The sequence below is a fragment of the Labeo rohita genome, chromosome 12, assembly GCF_022985175.1.
Source record: "Labeo rohita strain BAU-BD-2019 chromosome 12, IGBB_LRoh.1.0, whole genome shotgun sequence".
NCBI classification, from domain to species: Eukaryota; Metazoa; Chordata; class Actinopteri; order Cypriniformes; family Cyprinidae; genus Labeo; species Labeo rohita.
In genome coordinates, this window is record NC_066880.1 from 28,052,738 (window position 1) to 28,080,100 (window position 27,363).

Below are 27,363 nucleotides of genomic sequence, written 5' to 3' on the forward strand. Positions count from 1 at the left end.
AAAAAAAAAAAAAGGAAGTGTGTATCATAATATTAAATATCGCAATTATGTTTTTTTTATTTCATGCTGGAAACAAAAAAAAAATAAACAAAAAAATTGAGAGAACTCAGAATTGCAAGACAAATGCAGAATTGTGAAAAAAAAGCCATAATTGCAAGACATAAACTTAGAATTGCAAGATATAAATGCAGAATTGTGGAAAAAAAGTGTGAATTGCAAGATATAAACTCTCAGTACTTAGAGGAAAAGTCTGAATTGTGAGATATTAACTTAGAACTGTGAGAAAAAGGCAGAACTGTTTTTCTTTTAGTGGAAGAAATTACTCCCATAGATTAATATCACTGAATTTTGCAAAAAAAAAGTAATAATTGTTATCAAACAGGTTTTCTGAACAGGTTTCCTGTCATTGATCAAGACAACCGATAACCCTGCCCCAAACTCACACCATTGGTCAAGCCAGTGTTGCTGTTGCCAGGCAGATTGAGATCCACAAACTCACCACAGAAATCACTACAGAAAATCACCACAGTACACACAGTATTTACACTTTCGGGAAAACAATCAAATTGTATTAATCCGGTATATTTGAATATTGACAGAAATTTATACCATTAAAGTCCCCATGAAAACAACATTGAAGTTTCTTGGCTTTAGTATGAATATGTTAGCCTTAAGGTTACCTATAAGCTAGTGTGCTCCAAAACAATGACAAAATTCGCATTTAGAAGGTATAAGCATTCAAAACTTACAGTCTCTTACTTCCACCAATATGGATCAATGATTTTAATGACATCACCCTGGCTTCAGCTTCTCAACAAACTTTCTGTCCAATCAAATGCTCTCTAGAATGTGAAAAGTCCCGCCCCCTACACTATAAATAGTGTTGTGGCTGAAATCGGTCACATGATCACAGAATTAGTATTTGCTTTATGGTGAATCAATGGTATTTTCAAGTAGTGCACTAGGGAGATAGGGAACGATTCAGACAGTGTAAATATGCACTCAGTGGACCTTTAAGGTTTTAAAAATCAGAACAAATTTCCAACCAATTTGTCCTTAAGAAGTGAATGGAATGATCAATGAAATATTTTAGATGCATTTTTAAATTTTCCAAAGTTAAACCTAAGTTTCAGGTAAAACAGAGCAGATCAGTTTGAGTACTCAGACTGAATTCAATGCCAGTAGTCAAACTGTGACGTTGTATGTGCTGCCATGTCCTAAGATGAAACCTGTTTCCTAATTGTTTGATTCAACACTCATGACTCGTTCAGTAGCTGGAGGAACAACAGAGCCGGTACAGATGGTGGTAAATTAAAGATGAACTACAGAACACAGAAACTAGGCCATTATTCATCACCCATAGAGCCGAAATACAACATTCGTCACAGATTGGAAGAGCGTGACACAGTCCCGTTCTGGCCGGAAGATCGGCCGCTGCTGAGCACAAACTACAATAATACAGTAGATGTCGAGCCCAGTCCTGTCTGTTCAAGCGCTCACGGCTCGTTTGAAGTAAATAATTAGACTAATCAGCTTCTCAGATGCTTGTTGCTTAGTAACAGGCTTCTCTGTTTCATAGTCGTAGCTCAATCAGATGTTCATCAGGCTGTTTCCCAACTTACTTCACGATTGCATATGCACAGAGGACATATGTTATGATTATCCAAGCAGGATTAAAATGCAGTTCTGTATCAATGACAACAATAAATCTAATCAGATGCATGCATTGCACTTTATTGAGAAAACGTTCTGTGCAATGCTTTATTTATGAAACTGTATATGCATGTCTAATGTGTATTATTATTTTTAATGCTTCTGCATTTGTTTTCACCATGTCATTTGAGAGTCGTTAGTGTTAAATCTGAGAAATAATAATACTTATTACTTAAACTTCAGGCTAGTTATGTATGTAATACAGTACAGTTTACCTGGAAACTTTTAAAGGAGAAATACAGTAAAATGACGTATGATTTGATTAACTGTAAATTACCAAAAATGACACACAGAAGACATCTGTACTTGCTAAAACAGGTTTTAGTAGTCGATTGGTACTGAGGATTGATTTGTGTCTGTCTGTGAATATCTGATACGCCCCTGTGAGAGCATCGTGCATTAAGTTATTACCGATGTGCCGTTTATTGAGCATTACCTCCCAACAGAAGAAAACAGATGATGTAATTAACAGGAAATGGCTTGATTTTGATTTTTCAGAGACAACATGGGAGCGGCCGTCCAGCACGCCTGGCACCCCGAAAACACCAGTGAAACACAAGAACTCCATCCCAACAGGTAGGAAACGCACCTTTCGATATGAAAATCACCATGTATAGAGGCTTACATGTTTGATGTTTAAATTCAAATAGATTGCAAACAATGCCCACACACTATGAGGTTGAAAAAAGACAAGAAAAATGCAAAACTGCAAATTTTTCAGTTACAACATGACCTTCTCCAGTGCTTAATTAATGTCCAGTTTATAACTGCTGTTTTCTGATAAAAGCAGAAATGAAAAGGCATGGATGATGTGTCCAAACTGAACTGAGAGCATTGACTGTCAGGACTTTTGGCCAGAGGCGTATTTGAATGGCAGGGAAACCACAGCGGCCTCTGATTACAGATTTCCTGTGTTTCAGTTTTATCTGTGTTTGGAATGCTGTCTGTGGGAATCTCTACCAGCGGATATCAACAACAACATATATATTTATAGTTTTGATCGCTCAGGTTACATTAAAGGAACAGTTCACCTAAAAATTAACTTTTGCTGAAAATGAACTCACCCTCAGGTCGTCCAAGATAGAGATGAGTTTGTTTCTTCGTCAGATTGACTTGAGACTTGCTCTCCAATGGATCTTCTGTAGTGAATGGGTGCCGTCAGAATGAGAGTATAAACAGCTGCTAAAAACATCACAATAATCCACACCACTCCAGTCCATCAATTAACATATTGAGAAGCCAAAAACTGCGTGTTTGTAACAAACAAATCCATCATTAAGATGTTTTTAACTAAAATACGAGTCCATAATCCATAATAACACTTCCTCCAGTAGAAAAGTGGTTTGGTCTGAATCAGGAGAGAAATATGCACAGATTGAGCACTGTTTACAAGCCAGAACAGCTCTAAACAAATATGTGTGTGGATTTTGATGGGAGAGGACAACAGGAGATGGACTTCTTCACTGGAGGAAATGTTATTGTGGATTATGGACTGGCATTTTAGTTAAAAACATCTTAATGATGGATTTATTTCTTACAAACACACAGCTTTTGGCTTCAAAAGATGTTCATTGATAGACTGGAGTGGTGTGGATTATTGTGATGTTTTTATCTGCTGTTTGGACTCTCATTCTGACGGCATCCATTTACTGCAGAGGATCCATTTGGTGAACAAGTGAAGGAATGCTACATTTCTTCATTTACAAATCTGTTCGGCCTGAAAATGTTAGGAAACACAGAAAGAACCAGTGATTGACTATAAACAAGTGCTTTTTTCAGTATCAAAGCATCTACCTCCTTAGTAAATTGTAGTAAAGCATCAACAGAAAGCAGTGTGTGATACACACTCATTTATGATTCACAACTTTGCTGTGTGAAATCTGTTGAATAGTTGAAGTTAATGATTCACCTTAGCATACAGACCTGCTCTCAACACCAGCCAATCAAACTCTAGTTAGTTTTGGCTATCTAGGAACAGCCTTTCTAGGTCAGCTGCTTTAGTTTCAGTCTAGAGATTTTGTCTAGAGACTGGTCGAATATTTGAGAAGTTGGATTAAAAAGGAAAATGAAAGTCAAAAGTTCTTAGCTGTTGTAGTTTGTCTTTTTTATTTGTTTTAAGTCTCCTGCATCATTTTGACCTTTTTCACCTCAAAACATTCTTTACATCCAGGTTTAAGTTTATCTCAGACTGACACTGTGCTCTCAGACTTTCGGACCCCACTGTAAATTACTATAGGTCAATGCTTGTCCAAAAGCTTTTCCTCCTCCATCTATCCACAAATCAGCTAATGGAGAATCTACTGTCCCACCTCCGTCCTGAGCTCCGTTTAGTACTCTAGATTTGATTTGCAATGGCTATCAGCATTTTACAATGTCTAGCAGCACATCTTAATGATAGATGGACAGGATAATCGCGTCCACCAGAGATCCAGCATGTGGACGGCACACCATAGAGCAAATGACATTATGAGCCAGCTGAAGAGAAATGAGTGTCATTGCACACGGACTGAGGGAGGAAACAGTAGACATGTTCAGGATGAGCACATCTCAGCGGAAAGCCTGTCTCATCACTCAGAAGGATCCTGCTCTACCCTTCCTGAACAAGTGACCAACTGAGACTTTGTGCTGTTTCTGATGGAGACTGATTCATGGAAAATTAGGAGCGTTTTAATGTGCTTCCTATGATGGATAACTGTAATAAAATCACACTTGAAGGGTAAATCAATAGTTCAAATAAACATTTTCTGAAAATGTCCTCACCCTCAGGTTATGCAAGATAGAGAGTAGATAAGTTTGTTTCCTCATCAGATTTGGAGAAATGTAGCATTCCATCACTTGTTCACCAATGAATCCTCTGCAGTGAATGGGTGCCGTCATCTTCATGAGTCGTTAATTGCTAGACAGGTATGGTGTTGATTACTTGTGGATTATTGTGATGTTTTTATCAGCTGTTTGGACTCTCATTCTGACGGCACCCATTCACTTCCATTGGTGAGCAAGTGATGTAATGCTACATTTCTCCATATCTGTTGAAAAAACAAATTCATCTACATTTTGGATGACATTTTCAGGTTTTTATTGTTGGTTGAACTATTGCTTCAAAGCATCTCTCAGACTTATTTAAACTAATTGTTGATAACTAGCATTGTTCTTAGGAGTTTGAGCGAGGGCTTTTTGCTCTGACATTTGAAATGACCCTCCCTTGATAAAGCAGAATGGAGCAGCTTGTTATCGCACGTAGACCATCAGCATCAGAACAGCCTCTTTTGTTCCACAAATACAGTCAGGCTGTTTATAATTAGACCGAGTGCAGGAGGTGCTGTAACACGTCTGGAAGGCTGGAGATATTGGTGTCTCAATGATAAAAGAATCATTTTCTTCTTCAGGTACTTGCTCTCTGACTACTGTTGTCCTTGGCCTGCTCACTGGAGCTATTAGAGGAATAGACTACACAAAAATGTGAAGTTAAAGTAAAAGTTGTGCCACATAACTGCTACCGATTCTGAATCTGAATGACTCATACGAGCAGATTCTTTTTAGTGAATCAAAAACATACACAAACAGTCTGATTCCTGAACGACTGGCTCTTAAGAGCCAATTCTTTCTATAGTGATTCACAAACATAGATAACCAGTGTAGTCAAATTCCTTAAAGAATGACTCTTATGAACTGATTGTTTTTAGTGATTCAAAAGCAGTGTAGTGATACACAAGCAGTGTAGTCCATTACCTGTTTGAATGACTCTTGTGAGCTGATTCTTTTTGGAGAATCAAAAACATACACAAAAGAGTCTGATTCCTGAACGATTGACTCTTATAAGCCGATTAATCCTAGTGATTCAAAAATGTATACAGCCATTGTATTCGTCTTCCTAAAAAGGAATGATTTTTTTGAACTGATTCATTTTAGTGACTCGAAAGCATACACAAGCAGTGTAGTCCAATACCTGTACAAATGACTCTTATGAGCTGATTCTTTTTGGTGAATCAAGAGCAGTGTAGTGATACACAAGCAGTGTAGACCAATACCTGTTTGAATGACTCTTATGAGCTGATTCTTTTTGCCGAATCAAAAACATACACAAAACAGTCTGATTCCTGAACGATTGGCTCTTATGAGCCGATTAATCCTAGTGATTCAAAAACAAATACAGCCACTGTATTCGTCTTCCTAAAAAGGAATGGCTCTTTTGAACTGATTCATTTTAGTGAATCGAAAGCATACACAAGCAGTGTAGTCCAATACCTGTACAAATGACTCTTATGAGCTGATTCTTTTTGGTGAATCAAAAATATACACAACTATTTAGTCTGATTCTTGAACGACTGACTCTTATGAGCTGATTCTTTTTAGTGATTCAAAAACATAGTCAACCAGGGGTGCATTTCCCAAAAGCAACTATGGTCACAAGTTCTGTTTTTAAGAATCGAGTTCAGTGGAACTTGCGACCACATTTAACCAAACAAGACTTTTGGGAAATGCACTCCAGTGCAGTCTAATTCCTGAAACTCTTTTGAACGGATACTTATAGTGATTCAAACCATACAAAACAGGGTAGTCCAATTCCTGAACTCATGACTCTTATGACCCGATTCTTTTTAGTGATTCAAAAACATACACAACCATGCAGTCTGGTTCCTAAACGATTGACTCTTATGAGCCGATTCTTCCTAGTGATTCAAAAACATAGACAACCAGTGTAGTCAAATTCCTGAAAGAATGACTCTTATGAACTGATTCCTTTTAGTGATTTAGAAACATACACAGGCAGTGTAGTCCAATACCTGTACAACTGACTCAAATTAACTGATTATTTTTAGTGATTCAAAAACATACACAAGCAGTGTAGTCCAATACCTGTACGAACGACTCTCATGAGCTGATTCTTTTTGGCGAATCAAAAACAAACACAACCATGCAGTCTGGCTCCTGAACGACTGACTCTTATAAGCAGATTCTTCAAAAACTTCACCAGCAGTGTAGTCTGATAGCTGTTCGACTGACTCTTATGAGTCGATTCTTTTTAGTGATTCAAAAACATAGACAACCAGTGTAGTCAAATTCCTGTTCAAATGACTCTTATGAGCTGATTGTTTTTAGTGAATCAAAAACATACACAACTGTGTAGTCTGAATGACTGAGTCTTATGAGCTGATTCTTTTTAGTGATTCAAAAACATATTCAACCAGGGGTGCGTTTCCCAAAAGCAACTATGGTCACAAGTTCCGTTTTTCACTGCAGAGTTTAATGGAACTTGCGACCACAGTTAACCAAACAAGGCTTTTGGGAAATGCACCCCAGTGTAGTCCATTTCCTGAAAGCATGACTCTTATGATCTGATTCTTTTTAGTGATTCAGAAGCATTCACAAGCAGTGCAGTCCGATACCTGTACGAATGACTCTTATGAACTGATTCTTTTTAATGATTCAAAAACATACACAACTTTGCAGTCTGATTCCTGCACGATTGACTCTTGTGAGCCAGTTCTTTTTAGTGATTTAAAAGCATAGTTAACCAGGGGTGTGTTTCCCAAAGACAATAGTTAGCTAACAAGGCTTTTAGGGAATGCACACCAGTGTAGTCCAATTCTTGAAAGCATGACTCCTATAAACAGATTCTTCTTAGTGATTCAAAAGCATACACAATCAGTGTAGTTAGATTCCTGAACTCATGACTCTTATGAGCTGATTCCTTTTAGTGATTCAAAAACATACACAACCATACAATCTGGCTCCTGAACAACTGACTCTTATGATTTCTTCCTAGTGATTCAAAAATGTAGATAACCAGTGTAGTCGAATTCCATAAAGAATGACTCTTATGAACAGATTCTTTTTTGAGAATCAAGAACATATGTGGTCTAATTACCGAACGCATGACTGTTATGAGCCGATTCTTTCACTGATTCCAGTTCCTAATCGCATGACCAAATAAGTTGGCTCTTTTTGGTATATCAACAAACTATATGTGTGAATTCTTCTTTTAAGGCAGTGTCATCTAGAAAGCCGCCTTGGTGCAGTCAATTCACAAGCGGAGACTTGCATTGATTCTGTACACAATAGTTCAGCATTCTGTTAATTACACACTGGTTTGTGTCTTTGTTAAATGACCTTGCGAGAGGAAAAGATGTTGATCTCTCCTGGCTCTAAATCAAACTCATCTCAGTGTTTTCTTCCTCTCCAGTGAATGGATTTCACGGTAACGGCAGCCCGTTGCATCAGACTGAACCATCGCATGTACTGATGCGAAAGACCAGCACAGATCAACAGGTACGGCTGATCTCTCACATATGGACTAATCCTCATGTATTCATTTAACAGATTCCCCTGGACAAGAAATCTGATTTAATGCAATAGCTCAACCTCAGCTTCCAAAAGTAATTTTTTCTCCATCTCTCCATCTGCATCACTGGCATTAAAACAAGGCATTAACTGAAACTCAAGCTGAGACTTTATGAACTAGTTAAATTTACTGCATATTGATTTACTGATGATTCAACATATGATTGATATGATTTTTTTGGAGGGATTATAAAGCATTTTCTCAATCTGCCAAAATCTTACATAATCTGACACACAGGTGCTTTTTATCAGTCCACCAGGAAATGAGTCACTTTATCGTAGCAAAATGACTGTTTTTCAGGATGAACCTGAATTTAATTTATCCAGTTTGTTCTCTGATCATCAGTATGTTTTCGAGGCAGTCTGCAGAAATCAAACTAAATATCCATGATCAAATCTGATTATTCATTTTTTTCTTAAATAAATGAATGCTTTTATTCATCAAGGATGTGTTAAAGTGATCAACAGTGACATTAAAGAGATTTCTAATCTTATGAAATATTTCTATTTCAAATGAATGCTGTTCTTCTAAACTTTCTATTCATAAAAGAATCCTGAAAAGTAAAATGTATCACAGCTTCAACAAAAATATGAAGCAGCACAACTGTTTTTTACATTGCTAATATTTAGAAATCTTTCTTGAGCAGTACATAAGCATATTAGAATGATTTCTGAAGGATCATGTGACAATGAAGACTAGAGTAGTGATGCTGAAAATTCAGCTTTGATCACAGCAATAAATTACATTTACCATAATATTCACATAGAAAACAGCTATTTTAAATTGTAATAATATTTCACATTTTTACAGTTTTTACTGAAAAAAATGCACTGCAAAATCTTAATTATTTCAGATGTTTTTCGGTGAAATAATCAGCCCTTATTATTTTTCCCCACGCCAATCTGTCATTGCTGAGCTTGAGTGCTCTATGGGTTGGTCAGGCATTTTCTTCCTGTTTAAGTGGGCGATTTTTGGCCAGAATCATCTGTAATTTGCTTATGCTGTTAATCAAAGGTCTGGCTTTACAAGACTAACTATTAGTAAGCCATTCGAAGGCTGATTCTCCTGAAAACGCCTGTGTGCTGCTCTCAAAACATTGCATCCCGACACAGCAACATCCGCTCAACCAATAGCATGCATCTGGGGGCGGGCCTATGTCAGTCCAACCAATGGAAGATGGGGGAAGTGTTCTGAAAAACATGTTGCAGTGACACAATATCACCTTTTACTGAAGGTGCGGCAGATGCCATCTGTGAAACCCAAACACGAGAGAACCAAGGGACTTTTCTTTTCTCTCTCCCTCTTCTCCTTTTGTTCATCCGCCCTTGCTTCTGATGAGCACAGGGTGGAGATGACAACTCTCATCACACAAACAAACACTGCAGCATTACTATGATGTCTGACGCTCAGTTTTGTGTCTTCTGTCAGAGTCCCGGCTCGACTTCACCCAGCAGGAAGCAGGAGTGTGAATCCACAGTAACTGTGAGTATGATAACTAAACAAACACACACACTGATCTCAGATGCTTAAACTGCATGACAGCAAAGCACATTCAAGTAAACAGGAAACCCAAGTGGACACTGTTTACATTGCTAAAGCATGTTTTTGGTTTTATTTTGAACAAATTTTTGGTGCATGCTTTTATAATGAAAACAAAATGTTATCTTGAAACAATTTGTTCTAACTTGCGCTGCCTCTGCAATGACTTTCCTTATCTTCTGACATCATGCAGGCCATTGGATCATGTTAACCAATAGGCAGATAGTTACAGTTGAGGTCAAAAGTATACAAACACCTTGCAAAGTCTGCAAAATGTTAATTATTTTACCAAAATAAGAGGGATCATACAAAATGCATGTTATTTTTTATTTAGTACTGACCTGAATAAGATAATTAACATAAAAAAAGTTTACCTTAGGTTGAATTTATACAAATGAGCCTGTTCAAAAGTTTACATACACTTGATTTTTAATACTGTGTTGTTAATACTGTGTTTTTTTGTTTGTTCATGAGTCCCTTGTTTGTCCTAAACAGTTAAACTGCCCGCTGTTCTTCAGAAAAATCCTTCAGGTCCCACAAATTCCTTGGTTTTTCAGCATTTTTGTGTATTTGAACCCTTTCCAACAATGACTGTATGATTTTGAGATCCATCTTTTCACACTGATGACAGCTGAGGGACTCAGCTTTTCTGTCTAAGACTCTTGGACAGCAGATGCTAAAGTGAAACCAGGATAAAGTGAATTATCCTGAATATATTCAGCAGATGATTTTACAGTGGTTTGACAGCTGAATATATTGATTTGTAGACTAATAATAATAATAATAATAATAATAAGACAGTGTTCACACTTCAAGATTGTGTTCACACTCAAGTTCATCAATCTATAGCGATGGCTTTTATAAAAACACATTAATATGTGTCTGAAAGGACTTATTCACCAGTAATGAACTCATGTATGATTGATTGGCTTGTCACATTAGGATTTCTTTTTTAAAAACTATTTTTTATTTTAAAACCAGCCTGAGAAGATTTAAGTCATGATGAAATATGGCACTTGCACTTTGTTCTGCTACCTATTATTTTCACCTTGTAAGTGTAACAGAGTAAAAGTACACATATTGGGTTTTAACAGACCTCAAAAGTACAGCAGTGCATTTAATAATCCAATCGATTCATAATTCCCATTTCTTGTCATTAATATACTGTTTGACTATATTGAATATATATGGCACATTATAGTATTGTGCCCAGTGTTGGGGGTAACACATTACAAGTAATGGGAATTAAGTAATCAGATTACTCTTTCAAGTAACTAATAAAGTAACACATTACTTTTACATCAAAATATTTGAGTTTCTTTTTCAAATAAGTAATGGAAGTTACTTTGTTTTCCAATTTATTCACTGACAGCTCTCCTGTCTCCAAGTTAAATTTGAAGTGAGGTGCAGACACACTTCCTTTAGCATGAGGCTTATTATTCTCATTTTTAGTGTGAAAGGGAAATATAACTTTTTTTTTTTGTAAAAATAAATAAATAAATAAAATAAACAAGCCCAGCCCAGGTGACAAAAAGTAATGCAAAAGTAATTAAATCCATTACTTTCCATATAAAGAAAGCAAGTAAAACAGTTAGTTACTTTATTATGGAATAATGCAATATTCTAATGCGTTACTTTTAAAAGTAACTTTCCCCAACACTGTTTGTGCTATACAAGAATTTGGAGCCCCAAAGTGATTTCATTTTTGCCTGACTAAATATACTGATTATTAAAGGAGAAGTCCACTTCCAGAACAACAATTCACAAATAATTTACTCACCCCCTTGTCATCCAAGATGTTCATGTCTTTCTGTCTTCAGTCGTAAAGAAATTATGGTTTTTGAGGAAAGCATTTCAGGATTTTTCTTCATATAATGGACTTCAATTGTGCCCCGAATTTGAACTTTAAAAATGTAGTTTAAATGCAGCTTCAAAGGGCTCTAAATAATCCCAGCTGAGGAAGAAGGGTCTTGTCTAGCGAAACGATCGATCGCAACATCCTATTAGGTTTTGTACTGGAATTAGTTCACCTGTTTCAAATCTTCAGGTTTTTTGAGTCGTTCGTTCATCTTATGGGGCTGTCAGATGATGCTGATTTTGCTAAATGACTCGAAAAAATGATTAGTTCATTTTGCTGAACGAGACTCAAAGGTCAGAGTCGGTAAAATGATCCCAACTCCCTATCACTGCTACGAATCATGTCTAAGTTAATCGGCGGTGTACTCTGGCTAAAAATGGTAGAGTATGGCGAAAAACTCCATCTTATTTTCTCCTACAGCTTCAGAATCGTCCGACACATTGTATCTTTTGGTTTGTAAACAGCGTTTGACTTACTTGCACTTTGTTAGTCTTTGCGCGTTCGCTTTGTAAACACTGGGTCTGTGGTTCCGCCTACATTCGGCGTGACCTTTCGACAAGATTCAATAGTATGTAACGTCGTGAACGCGCATGCCAGAATCTGTGCTACACGAGCTTTTGTGCTTAAAAAGTATACAAATTTTTATTTTCCAAAAAAAATTACAGATTGTTTCGCTAGATAAGACCCTTCTTCCTCAGCTGGGATCGTTTAGAGCCCTTTGAAGCTGCATTTAAACTACATTTTGGAAGTTCTAAATCGGGGGCACAATTCAAGTCCATTATAGGAAGTACAATCCTAAAGTGCTTTCCTCAAAAACCATAATTACTTTACGACTGAAGACAGAAAGACATGAACATCTTGGATGACAAGGGGGTGAGTAAATTATTTGTGAATTGTTGTTCTGGAAGTGGACTTCTCCTTTAACACCAAGCTTTTAAATATTAAATATGACAAACAACAAAAGCTAATAATAATGAATCAAAACATTTCTCTTTCTTTGTTTTCATGTAACCAATTATTGCAAAACACTAAATCTGGGTTGCAAATGTACTGGTGCGACTACATCCACGTTCCTCTGCATCTGGTGTAATTATCATAGTTGCATCTGTGTTGTGCAACACAAACAGATCAGAAACGCACACCTGTGACGCATTACAGATCGATGATGAAACCACATCCAGCAGGAGGATGCTTTGAGTGCTATGACTGTTGTAATCGATGAGATGAAAACAGAGATGTATGTGCTCAGTTAGCGTGTTATAACGGGACAGCGGTGCTGTTTCACGAGCATCAGAACGGCAGAGACACACTGTGAGATGTTCAGTGTCTCTGAGGATACGAGTAACGTCTTATGACTTACAGAAGCAATATCAGCCATGCAGCTTTGATAAGCATATTTCTTATGTGAAGTTTTGAAATTACATAAACTACAAGGCAGATTTGAATCTTATTTGATGTGTAACTATTAATGGATTTTTAAGTTGATCAATTTGCACTGAACAACCATAAGATGCAGCATTACAGCAATACAGTGTTACAGGAGCCTAAACATGGTGAAATTAAAGGAGAAGTCCACTTCCAGAACAACAATTTACAGATAATGTACTCACCCCCTTGTCATCAAAGATGTTCATGTCTTTCTTTCTTCAGTCGTAAAGAAAGTATGTTTTTTGAGGAAAACATTTCAGCATTTTTCTCCATATAATGGACTGATACGGTGCCCCGAGTTTGAACTTCCAAAATGCAGTTTAAATGTGGCTTCAAACGATCTCAAATGAGGTTGTAAACGATCCCAGCCAAGGAAGAAGGGTCTTATCTAGTGAAACGATCGGTTATTTTCATAAAAATAATTCAATTTATATTTGCTTTTTAATGTGAAACGCTCGTCTTGTCTTTCTCTCCATGAACTCTGTATATTCTGGCTCAAGACAGTTAGTGTATGTCGAAAAACTCTGATTGCATGTTCTCCCTCAACTTCGAAATCGCCCTATATCGCTGTTTTACCTTTTTTGTTAAGGGTGTTTGATCTTTTTTGCATGTTCACTTTGCAAAGACTGGGTCGGAACTTCTGCAGTGATGTACGATGATTTTGAAACAATTTTTGAAGTTGAGGGAGTTTTTTCAACATACCCTAACTGTCGAGTGTTTCAGATTAAAAAGTATTTAAATTGTATTTTTTTAATGAAAATAACCGATTGCTTTGGCAAGACCCTTCTTCCTCGGCTGGGATCGTTTACAACCGCATTTGGGATCGTTTGAAGCTGCATTTAAACTGCATTTTGAAAGTTCAAACTCGGGGCACCATATCAGTCCATTATATGGAGAAAAATCCTGAAATGTTTTCCTCAAAAAACATAATTTCTTTACGACAGAAGAAAGAAAGCCATGAACATCTTGGATGACAAGGGGGTGAGTACATTATGTGTAAATTGTTCTTCTGGAAGTGGACATCTCCTTTAACTGACTTGTTCTTCGGTAAACAAACTGAGATTTATTATTGCAGGCTAGACTAGTATTAGCCTGACTGTCAGACATGAGTCACTGTCTGAAACGTTATCAGGGACACAAAGAGCTGTTCATAAGAGTTATCAGGACTTTCAACAACGTTAACAACGGAAAAAAATCACAATTAAATGTTAGAGAAATGCTGAAAATGACTCTTGACTTACTGCAACATACTTGACTTTAAAAGTTAGATGTGAAACTCTCTAATTTGTTACACCTTCATATGATTGACAGAATGAGAGTTTCTTGTGCAAAATTCTAGTTATTCAGGTTTAAGTTTAGTATCTGCATATCAGTATAGTTAGGTTTTAGGTACAAGTATTTATAGATTCTCATAAGACTGCTATCATTATGCTGATACAAGCAAAAGTTCATGGGGGAAACTGAAGTGTCACACACACGCATTCATTATATGTGTAACGAAGCGGAGATGAGACGAGGATCTATGTGCAGGAGTTTATTGAACATCCAAGGAAAACAACAAATAATCCAGAACGGGGAACACTGAGAAACCAGGCAAGAACAGGGAGCAACCATCACAGACATTAAACAACTGACAAAATACAGGGGAAAGACAAGGACTATTTATACACAGGGTGAGGTAATGATCTAATTGGTAACCGGGGTAACTGATGAGGGAGTGGGTGTGGTTCAATGAAGATCCATGGCAACAAACAAGGGAACAGAGGTACAGGGAAGCAGGGAACAATAAGACACAAAAACTACAAAATAAAAGTCCTTAAACACGAATACAGAAGACAAAGACCAGGCACATGACATAACCCCCCCTCAAAAGAGTGGCTTCCAGACACTCCAAACAGAAATACCAGTCCAGGAAGGGGGAGGAGCTCAGGCAGAACTGGGGAAGGGATGGAGGGCCAGGTCCATGTAAGGGGAGATAAACAAGGGACTGAAGCAGAGCAAGAGGCCAGGGTGGAGTCGGCCAGATGGGAGGAGCTGAGGACCACCAGATCATGAGAGAAGACCTCCACGGCGGAGCAGGCGGTACCCAGCAGGGCGGAGCAGGAGGCTCAGGAGCCCTCCAGGGCGGAGCCGGAGGCAGAGCAGGTGGCGCTAGAGCCCTCCAGGGCGGAGCCGGAGGCAGAACAGGTGGCACTAGAGCCCTCCAGGGCGGAGCCGGAGGCAGAACAGACGGCGCTACAGCCCTCCAGGTCGGAGCCGGAGGCAGAGCCAGCGATACTAGAGCCCCCAAGGGCAGAGCCGGAGGCACAACAGCCCTCCCAGGCGGAACAGGAGGCGGAACAGGAGGCGCAGCAGCCCTGCGGGGCGGAACAGGAATCTGCATCACGCTCTGGGACCTGGGGAGAGCAGGGACAGAGGAGGCAGACAGAATAGAGGGAGAAGGCGCAGCAGCCCTCCAGGGCGGAACAGGAGGCGGAGCAACCCTCCGGGGCGGAACAGGAGGCGGAGCAGCCCTCCGGGGGAACAACAGGAGGCGGAGCAGCCCTCCGGGGCGGAACAGGAGGCTGCGTCATCGACTGGGACCTGGGGAGAACAGTGACAGAGGATGTAGACAGGGAAAAGGGAGAAGCAGAGAGTTTGGTGGTTAACGCCCCCTCCGTAAGAGGTTCTACGGCTGGCGCCGACACCTCTGGAGGCATTGGCGCAGCTTCTCCGACGGGGAAGGCCTCTGGAGCAGACTTGAGACCAGACGGGGCCTCTGGGGCAGACTTGAGACCAGACGAGAGCTCTGGTGCAGGCTTGTGATCAGACGAGAGCTCAGAGGCTGACCTGTGAACAGGCGTGACCTCAGGAGCACAGTGTGTAGCCCACACACACCACATGGCCACTGCCATTAAGGGAAGAGCAGCAGCGATAACGTCACTTGGCTTGTGAAGATCTGCTGTAACGTGGCTTGACTCGGGAACAACATGGCTTGACTCGGGAACAACATGGCTTGACTCGGGAACAACATGGCCTGACTCGGGAACAACATGGCCTGACTCGGGAACAACATGGCCTGACTCGGGAACAACATGGCTTGACTCGGGAACAACATGGCTTGACTCGGGAACAACATTGACTTGGCTTGACTCGTGGGGAACAGCTGCTGTAGCTTGACTCGGCCCTGTAGCTTGACTTGAATCAGGGGTAGCTGCCGCAACAAGAGGGAGCGCCATCTTAGCTGTCCGTACAGCCATTAGGGGTGAGTCCAACACGTGGGTCATCATGTGGCGTGACTTGGAGACAGCGACCATCTTGTGGACTGGCTTTGGCGTGGCGGCCATCTTTGCGACAGGCTCTGGCGTGGCGGCCATCTTTGCGACAGGCTCTGGCGTGGCGGCCATCTTTGCGACAGGCTCTGGCGTGGCGGCCATCTTTGCGACAGGCTCTGGCGTGGCGGCCATCTTTGCGACAGGCTCTGGCGTGGCGGCCATCTTTGCGACAGGCTCTGGCGTGGCGGCCATCTTTGCGACAGGCTCTGGCGTGGCGGCCATCTTTGCGACAGGCTCTGGCGTGGCGGCCATCTTTGCGACTGGCTCTGGCGTGGCGGCCATCTTTGCGACTGGCTCTGGCGTGGCGGCCATCTTTGCGACTGGCTCTGGCGTGGCGGCCATCTTTGCGACTGGCTCTGGCGTGGCGGCCATCTTTGCGACTGGCTCTGGCGTGGCGGCCATCTTGTGCAGTGGGTCTGGGCTGGCGGCCATCTTGCAAGGAGACTCAGGAGTGGCGACCATGCTGTGAATTACCCTCTCTACTTCCTTAACAGAAAAAGGGGATTCACAGAACAGCAAAACAAAGTCTATATACTGTGACAGGGTCCAGCTGGGGTCCTCATCCGGTAAGTTTAAACTAACCTCTGGATCGAGTCCACTCCAGAAACAGTCCTTTATTTTGGTGTCATCTCCAGGCACTAGCTGGCTGTAATAAAGGAACTCCTCCACATAATATTCGATCGGTCGGCCGTTTTGAAAAATTGAGCAAAGAGTGCTCAGAGGGTCGCGATAAACTCCTGCTAGATCCATAGTTGGTCAGTTGTTCTGTAACGAAGCGGAGATGAGACGAGGATCTATGTGCAGGAGTTTATTGAACATCCAAGGAAAACAACAAATAATCCAGAACGGGGAACACTGAGAAACCAGGCAAGAACAGGGAGCAACCATCACAGACATTAAACAACTGACAAAATACAGGGGAAAGACAAGGACTATTTATACACAGGGTGAGGTAATGATCTAATTGGTAACCGGGGTAACTGATGAGGGAGTGGGTGTGGTTCAATGAAGATCCATGGCAACAAACAAGGGAACAGAGGTACAGGGAAGCAGGGAACAATAAGACACAAAAACTACAAAATAAAAGTCCTTAAACACGAATACAGAAGACAAAGACCAGGCACATGACAATATGAATGCAGAGGGGAATATTTTTGTACACTTATTTTTACTTCACTGTCACCTTTAGGTACTAAACAGCAAGGCTCATCATTCTGTCAGCTCCGGCACTGGAGAAAGGGGCAGACAGACTAGAACATACAAGAAAAACTAATTGTAAATTTGTTCTGTACTAAAATACTATTTAAATTGACTACATGCAATGAAATGAAGTTATTAATGACTAGGAATTATGTTGCATTAACTCACTATAATGAACTAAACAGAACAGAAGCAACACAAATCATTTGTTTTGAGTGTACCTGCATGAAAGGGATGATGATACTAGCAGATCTCTTTCTGTCATTTTCTCATTCTGAGAGTAAACTAAATCATGAGAGAGGAAGGACAGAGGAATTGTAAAGCCCTGAATAGCCAAAATCGTAATGCGCTCAAAAGGGTGACGTCTTCATTTAAACACAAACCGCCATCTTCCCTTCACATTACTGGGATATTTGCTGACATGGAGATCAGATAGTTCCCATCATGCCGACAGTGACGCAGACTCTGACCGGTTTGAGATTCATTACTTCATCAGAGTCAGTGCAAACACATGTGGAGGCTCGTTCTGCTCCTCTGTTTCTCCTCACATCTTCCAGTTTCAGCATAATAGCATAATAAGCCTTTCAAAGTTTCAGAAGGATCAGTGTGTGGATCCTGAGGAACTTAAGATTGTTGTGCAACCAGTCAGTGCACACGTTTGTTATGTTTGTCCAGAAAAATCCAGTTGCAGATAAACCAGAAGTGAGACAATAGTTGCACTATGAGGCCAATTTTGTGCCATTTCCTCATTTGCTGTGATGCAGATTCAAACATTAGGCAACACAGGAGTGATATGAGCTCATTCAAACCGAAAGGGAATTTCCTTCGCCACCAACTCAGAGTCAGCATCATCCTCTCCAGGACAGCATCGTCAGACCTCAGAAACGTTCATGCATGTCATTCTGCGTCTATACAGAGTAATAGCTGTGTATTAGGAAACACTAATGGAAAATTACTGCTGAAATCACTGTATGTATTGCAGCAGTTAAGTTTTAGTTTTTACACTAACTTTAGTTACTTTAGTATTTATATATATATATATATATATATATATATATATATATATATATAATTTTAGTATTTCACGTAATTATTTATTTTATAGTTCTAGTGTTAGTTTAAATTAACAATAATAAACCTGATATATATAAAATAAATGTCACTTTTAATATTTTCTTAATGCAATGATGCTTAGATAGTTATAAGCCTACAGTAGGCTAACACATAAAAATGTAAGCCCATAAACTGGTGTAGGCTTTGATAAGCATCAATTATTAGATGGTCAGTAGGTTTTTGAGTGTTACAGTCCTCATGTTTTCTTTGTTTAAAGTGCATAAACAGCTGCTGGAGCTCCACACTAATTGATCAACAGCTGCTGCTTATTGAGTGTTTACAGTACAGGACAGATCATCGCACACAAGCTCATGCATTAACATTACAAGCTGCTTTAACTCTTAAACTTGCACAAAGTACTTCACACTCCACACTGTATTATCATACATAAGGGGAAGGACGTTGACATCATGTGACCAGATACCTTTGACTCAAAATGAGTTACTAAAGTATGACAAAAATGCCTGCATATTGTATTAGTATTTCTACATAAACTTACAGTCCATAGCACACAATCACATCCTAACGGCCAGCGACAAATAACTACATTTATTTGATTCAAAGTACAGCAAAAACAGTAAAATTTTCAAATATTTTTACTATTTTTAATAACTGTTTTCTATTTGAATATATTTTAAGATGTCATTTATTCCTGTGATTTTAAAGCTGAATTTTTAGCATGATTACTCCAGTCACATGATCTGTCCGAAATCATTCTAATATTCTGATTTGCTGTTCAAAAAACATTTATTATTAATATTATTATGTTAAAAAAAAAGCTGAGTAGAATTTTTTCAGGTTTCTTTGATGAATAGAAATTTCAGAATAACAGCATTTATCTGAAACCAAAACCTAACATAAATGTCTTTACCATCAATTTTGATAAATTTAAAGTATCCTTGCTAAATAAAAGTATTAATTTCTGTAATCCCCCCGCCCCAATTATACTGACTCTAAGCTTTTCAATGGTATAGTATATAATGTTACAAAACCTTTTTATTTCAGATAAATGCAGATTTTTTTGTATCTTTCTATCAAAGAATACTGAAACTCAACAGTTTTAAATATTGATAATAATAATAATAATAATAATAATAATAATAATGTTTCTTAAACATCAAATCAGCATTTTAGAATGATTTCTGAATGATCATGTGACACTGAAGACTGAGTAATGATGCTGAAAATTTAGCTTTGGTCAAAGCAATAAATGACATTTTAATATATATATTTAAATAAAAAGCAGTTATTTTAAATAGTAAAAAATATATTTAACAATATTACTGCTTTTGCTGTATGTTGGATCAAATAAATGCAGGCTTGGTAAGCGGAAGACAATTCTTAAAAAAAAAAAAAAAAAGCGAAATCTTACTGTAAAAAACTTTTGACTTGTACGTTTTTCACCTTTGAAAAGAATTTTCCTTCACACCTGACCCCAACCAATAACGGATAAAAACGATCAATGATTGCGATTGTAAAACAGCAGGTAAATACGAAATAGGTGATACAGAATGTAAACAAGCAAGTTAGTACTGAGTAACTTACATTTCAGATGCAATATCAGGTGCTTTTTACAAACGAATTCTACAGAATCAACAGTCGAGTGTCTCCGAACACCTCTGGTGAATCATTCTTAACGAATCAGTTCAAATCAATGATTGAGTGGCTCACTCGCCACTTGCCTGTTTCGTTCTGAATGCATCAGTGTTTAGAACGAGTCAATTTCAATAAATGAATCAATGACTAACTCACTGAAGCCACTCACCTGTTTCATCCCTAAGTGAATCGGTATTTTGAACAAGCGGCAACCTCTCGGTCTCCCTCTTGAAGCCAACACGGAAGTGACTAAAACTGCAATTCATCGACTGGCGCCAAGAGACTGGCTGTCAATCCCATAGACTCCCCATGTTAAAATGCCCAACTTCACAGCAAAAAAAAATATGTTTACAGCCTGGTACAAAAAATGTTTTTGGTCTATATAGCTAATTTTGCCCTTCATGTCAACTGTGAGGGGGGTGATTTTTTTTTATAACTCATCCGTTTAAATTATATTAAGCCTTGAAGTTCTGCATAATTTAGGGCGTGGCCACTTGAGTGACAGGTGGATTGCCGCTGCTGTCACCACCGTCGCGCTAGGCGGGCATGGTTTCAGCAACCAGCTCCACCCACGTCCCGCCTCTTTGCCCATTTTCGATTTTTTAAGTCTTTCCTCAGCAGGCTCACTTTCTCTAAAATAGTCCTACAACAAGAGAAAATGGAAACGCTTATAATATAAAGAAAGGTTTGCAGTCTTAACATTATAAAACATGACAAAGCAGGACATGTATACAAAATGCTAGTGCTAAAGTTTGTTTACTTACATTTCAATGTGAATTCCCCAACAGAACTCTCACCCGTCAAGTTCTTTGAATATAAATTCCATCGTCATCTGCGCGCAAGTGATTCTGGGATATGGTAGGGTGCGAAGTGTCCATCAGATGTGGGCTGCGTCCGAAAGCTCTAAAATGCTGCCTTCGAAGGCAGCATTCCAAGGCAGGAAGGCATCAAGGCACGTCCGAATTCTAATTCTGCTTCACTTCCTGTCTCCGGAGGTACCTTCTTCTGATGGAATTTTGAAGGCAGCATAGATGTATCCTTCGCTGCCTTCGATTTCCCACAATCCTGTGCGTGTGCGTCATATAGTCTATATAAATTGTTCTGTCTATATAAATTGTATATAAAATGTTCTGGTGAAATTAGACTTGCTACTTTATATAATAGATGAGATCTTGACCATGATATACTTTATGAATCGTAATAGTGTAAAAAGCATAATAAATAATATTGTTTGTAGTAATAGTATTTAATAAAATGTTAAAAGGCTTCAAATGAGTAGTGAATAAGAATAATATTTACAATATACTACCAATAATAACGAAACAGCCACTAATAACAATGACCTGTTCTGCAATATTACTTGCATCAGTGCTTTTATTTTTTTTAAGCAAAAAGTAACTGCCAGTCGTCTTCTCCGATGCACAGACCTTTGGTGGGTAATGACATTGAGGTCTTTATGTATTATTATATAGGCTTTCGGACGCAGCCGTACACTTCATTTTCCTGGGAATCGGAGACCGCATTTGAAGTCGCCTTCGCCGCGCTGCGGTGACGCATTCGGCCTTGGAATGCGCACTTCGGAGGGTGCATTCTGAATTGGGACAGCTTACGTCGTGACGCTGTGACGCATTCGCACTTAAAATACGCACTTCGGAGTCCGCGCACTCCACTTTGGGACACAGCTTATGATTTTGAACGAATCCGTTCAAATTAATGATTCAGTGACTGAAAGCCTGAATGAATCAGTGTTGTTGAACGAATTGGTTGATTTAGTGACTCATTTGTCGCCACCTATTGGCGTAGAATTGTAACGGCAGAAAGATTTATATTTAAAACTTCCTCCACTAACTGTTTAAACAGTACAAATTAACTAGGGTGAATCCAGGTAAAAAAAAAAAAAATTACATTTGAGTATGGATGATTGTGTTTGTTTATGTTTATGGGTTTGGATTGTTGACTGCTCCTCTAATTTGGAAGTTAATGATGCCCGTTATATTATACTGTTCATCACTGATGGCAGCAATAAATTAGAACATGTTCTAAAGCTAAACTTTTACAGTTTTGTAAGTTGCTCTGTATTAAGGCTTGGAAATGTTTGTCAGTTTCTCGTTCTGTTCTTCACGTCCTGCTGTGATCCGATGTCTCTGGATGATTTCTTTCTCTCTGTAGATCAACTGTGTGACGTTTCCTCTTCCACTCCACATGTCTGAACAACAGCTGCTCAAACCAGATGAGTGGAGCTACTGCGATTATTTTTGGGTAAGCAAGTACATCTAACCGCTGACAAACCACAAAGATTTACTCGCATAGTTTAGAAAAGCCTCACAAACACTGCGAATGGCAATGCTTTTCATACTGTTTAACAGCATGAATGTCATCAAATTCATCAAGTCATCTGGTTCGGCTTGTAGTTTTGATTGGAGAAGATCCTACTGAATCCTTGTTCTGACACTTTCTCACGCTTCTGTGCACATGAATCCGCCTTGTGTTTTGTCTGTGGATCCAGGCAGACAAAAAGGACCCACAGGGAAGCGCCACCATCTCAGGATTCGAGGTGCTGCTACAAAAACAGCTGAAGGGAAGGCAGATGCAGAAGGAGATGGCCGAGTTTGTGCGTGAGAGGTAAACGTCAGACTGTCATCCAAAACTGAGAGCTACAATATTCCCCTTTAGAAGCTGATACTAAATTCACAATCACAATCACAAACAAACATCAAGTAATACGTTAAATTAAACATGACTTTTGAAGTAAAACAAAGCTGAAATAGTATTTTCCTGGAAGCCTGTTCTTTTTATTTATTTAAGCTTTATTTATTTTTTTCTGTGTAAAAGATGAAAAAGAGGATAAAAATGATCATTCATAATTCATTCATTTAAATTCATTTATTCACTTGTTCATTCATTTGTCGATGTATATATTTATTTAGTTATTTATTTATGGGGTCAGTGTTTACTGTAGTAACTATAATTTGCTATAGTAACTGTAGTACATATAGTATTAATTTTTAAAAATTGTATTTTATTTATTTATGCAAGTGTAGCAGTTGTATTTTATAATTTCATTTTCTTTTTTGCAGTGTAAAAGATATAATGTTCAGGAAAAAGTGGACAAAATTGTGGATAATAATTCAATAACTTTAAAAAATGTTTATTTATTTATTTATTTATTTATTGGGTCAGTGTTACCCTACAAACATTTACCATGGTTTTACTATTAGTAACTGTATTATTTATAGTGTTTTGTCAAAAATATACACTTTATTTATTTATATATTTATTTATTTATATACGTATGGCAGTTTTAGATCATGTAAACAAATTTCAGGCTACAAATTCAGGCTACTGAAAAAGTTTAAAATAGGAAATGAAGTCACAATTGTGACATATAAGGTCACAGTTATGAGAAACAAGTCACAGTTGTGAAATATAAAATCATAATTGTGAAATTTAAAGTACCATGTCACAATCGTAAATGACACAGTTGAAGTCTCAACTGCAAGACATAAATTCATAATTATCTCATTTGTAGAAGTGGACGCAGCTATAGTTTCTGAATGTCTTTATGTTACTATATTTAATAGCACAATAGCTGATCGATGTCCAGAGAGCATCGTCACACTGATCTAGCCATGACAGTAGTTGTGTGTGTGGTTACTAAGGTCTTACAACAAATATGGTTATGGTTATTGCATTATCTATGTTGGTGACATTGTGTAATATCTTGATATAGCAGCTGTTATTTCTGTTGCCTTGACTAAAAACTTAAAAACACAACAACATAGCACATGTTGCACATAACAACATGACTTCCTGTAGCTTATTTCCTCTATTTCATGAATAGTTTTTAGAAAGCAGAAAAACAAATGATCTCAAACACATTCTTTTTTTAATGTTACGGCTCTTCTTCGGTTATGTTTGCGGAGAGCTTTGGACTGAATGAGCTACAACCAGGGTTCACATGAAGTCTGTCTGTCCCTGAGGAGAAACATTTGAGTCTGGGAAGGAAATGACCTTAGTGTGTGAAAGTCAGGAAAGACATCTGCGCTCAGCCTCTTCACATGCTCTACATGTGTCACTGATCCATGTGCTTTGCTCTATCACTCCAGCACAACTAAAATTCATTTCTCTATGTGGACAGGATCAGGATTGAGGAGGAGTACGCCAAGAACCTGTCGAAGCTCTCTCAGATCCCGCTGGCGGCACAGGAGGAAGGGTACGTCACCCAGGAACAATGGCAGACGGGGAATAATACACCCTCTTTTCTTCTTACAAACTCAGAACCTCCTAGAAATCTAATGCAGTGACCTTCAGAAGAATATAATGCTTTATAAACTGACTACAGTCATGACTGAATGGATTCGGTTATGTTCTTAAAGGAATAGTTCACCCAAAAATGAATGTTTTCTGAAAATGTGCTCACCCTCAAGCCATCCAAGATGTAGATGAGTTTGTTTCTTCGTCAGATTTGGAGAAATGTAGCATTTCATCACTTGCTCACCAATGGATCCTCTGTAGTGAATGGGTGCCGTCAGAATGAGAGTCCAAACAGCTGATAAAAACATCACAATAATCCACAAGCAATCCACTCCAGTCCATCAATTAACATCTTGAGAAGCCAAAAGATGTGCTTTGTAACAAATAAAACATTTTGATCATAAGGACATTTTTAATCTCTAAAATATGAGTCCGTAATCCATAATAACGTTTCCTTCAGAGAAAACCTCTATCCTCAGTTGTCTCTCCCATAAAAATCCACTCACAATTTTGTTTAGAGCTGTTTTGGCTTGTAAGTGCTTGATCTTTGCAGATTTCTCTCCCGATTCAGACGTTATTATGGATTATGGACTCATATTCAGAGCTGGGTAGATTACTTACAAATGTTTACCTGAACCGTGAACATGCAAATGTGATACTTAATTATTAACACATTTAATAAGTGTGAATGTCCGCAAAACTGGACTTTCTGAGTGTATATAAGCGGTAGACTATTTTAGAAAGGAAAATTTAAAAGATAAAAAAAAAAGAGGAATTAGAGAGAATCAATAAATGATGAATAATTTACTGCTATATCATGTAATCAATAAAATAGTAACTGTAGTCTGATTACGAGTATTTTAAAATGTATTACAATACTTAATTTTTGGAATCTGATTACGTAATCTAGATTACATGTAATCTGTTACTACCTTGCTCATATTTTAGTTTAAAAATTCTTAATGATGTGGAGTGGTGTGGATTACTTGTGGATTATTGTGGCGTTTTTATCAGCTGTTTGGACTCTCATTCTGACAGCACCCATTCACTGCAGAGGATCCTCTGGTGAGCAAGTGATGTAATGTTACATTTCTCCAAATCTGATGAAGAAACAAACTCATCTACATCTCATATGGCCTGAGGGTGAGCACATTTTAATTTTTAGATGAACTATCTCTTGCGTCACAGATCAAGTATATCAAGTGTCCATGTTTTTTTGTAAATTACCGTCAGCTGCTTCACTCTTTTAGGGTTTGGTATAAGCACAACTGCCAGTGATTTTTTTTTCAGCAGCACGTCAGTCTGGTAGAGAAGGCTAATTGTTTCATATACAATGCGAAGCGTGTCATCGAGCGCCGCCCACCGTCCCACAGGCAGACCGCACAATCCCGCCATTCTTCTGGCTCTCAGCCCCCTCTGTGTCGTCGCTTGTAATGACCATTGTTTTTTTTGTCCAGCTCCTACGTCTGCGCTCACAACCTCTTGTTTATTCCTGAATTTACCGCTTGTGTGGCTGCTCTGCAGAAATCATTGTTGCAGAATTGCAGGTCGTGACCTTTTGGCTTTGCATTTTTGCCGGTGTATGACTGGCCTCTGGATGTGCCATTAGTGTTGTATGCTGTGTATATATTATATACACTATTGTTTTTTTTCATCAAGGATGCATAAAGTTGATAAAAAAGTGCCAGAAAAGACATTTATAATGTTACAAAAGATTTCTATTTCAAATAAATGCTGTTCTTTTGAACTTTCTATTCATCAAAGAATCCTAAAAAACAAAATGTATCACAGTTTTAACAAAAATATGAAGCAGCACGACTGTTTTCAACCCTGATAATAATCAGAAATGTTTCTCGAGCAGCAATATTTAATGATTTCTGAAGAATCATGTGACACTGAAGACTAAATAATGCTGAACTAATGATGCTGAAAATTCATCTTTGATCATAGGAATATATTACATTTTACCATATATTCACATAGAAAACAGCTATTTTAAATTACAATAACATTTCGCGATTTTTACTATATTTTTGATCAAATAAATGCAGCTTTGGTGAGCAGAAGAGACTTACTGCAAAAACAATGAAAACTCTCAAATAGTAGTGTGTATGTGTGTGTGAATAATAATTGAAAACATGCTCAATTTTTAAACAAATAACTAGATTTTAATCTAGAAAGGCAATTCTAGCTGTTCCAACTGAAATGATGGCTCCTCTGGTACATCAGAAATAGATAAATATGAAAAAGTCAAAATCCTGAAAAATATATTTATGTATAATAGCTGAATTGCCCACCTCTCAGTAAACAGGAGATGCAGGTCCAGGCCGAATCAGAATTAAAGGTGAACAGGATGGAATCTGATGTCTGAGGAGCAATGACTCATCAGATGTATTTTTTTTTTTTTAATGTATTTTTATATTATTCCCTTACCAACAGTGGGAAAGAAAAGTACTGATACTGAGTCTTGTAGATCTGACTCAGCTAAAGTTTAGATTGTTAAATTCCACCTACGTCTTTTATTGAAAGTGCTCCTTTGAATCGGTGCGTCAGTCCGAAAGGAAAGGCCTCAGAACGGCTCAGTCTAAACATCCGAAGCATCTCAGGAATGAGGTGGTCGAGGCTGATCTGCTCAACATTCAGCACTCATCACTGCGGCATTTATACGCAAGCAAAGAGAAAAAAAGTGCAAGAAGGATTATAAAAATAATTTTAGAAAATGTTTTATTTAATATAAATTTAAATACATTTAATTAAATATATTTTATATGTTTTATTTAAAATGTTGTATTCAGGTTTTGCATATATATACATATATATAAATACATTTTATTAAATATATTGTCCCTTGTTATCTTCTCAGCACGCTTGGAGAAGCTTGGGCTCAACTGAAGAAAAGCCTGGCAGATGAAGCAGAAGTTCATGTCAAGTTCTCCTCCAAGGTAAGATAAGAGAAAGACTGCATTCAAACACAAGCCTGTAAGATTCATTCTGATCCGGGTCTA

General features: G+C 38.4%; 1 protein-coding gene across 1 annotated transcript in view; it reads left to right on the forward strand.

Annotated features, from left to right (window-relative positions):
• Positions 1–27,363, forward strand: part of LOC127173816 (growth arrest-specific protein 7) — a 52,001-nt gene that overhangs the window by 16,282 nt on the left and 8,356 nt on the right. Inside the window, exons 3-9 of the mRNA XM_051123819.1 lie at positions 2,212–2,289; positions 7,898–7,983; positions 9,485–9,538; positions 22,274–22,363; positions 22,611–22,726; positions 24,243–24,317; positions 27,222–27,300. Of these exons, the coding sequence (XP_050979776.1) occupies positions 2,212–2,289; positions 7,898–7,983; positions 9,485–9,538; positions 22,274–22,363; positions 22,611–22,726; positions 24,243–24,317; positions 27,222–27,300 (578 nt within the window). The remainder of the gene's footprint in view (positions 1–2,211; positions 2,290–7,897; positions 7,984–9,484; positions 9,539–22,273; positions 22,364–22,610; positions 22,727–24,242; positions 24,318–27,221; positions 27,301–27,363) is intronic.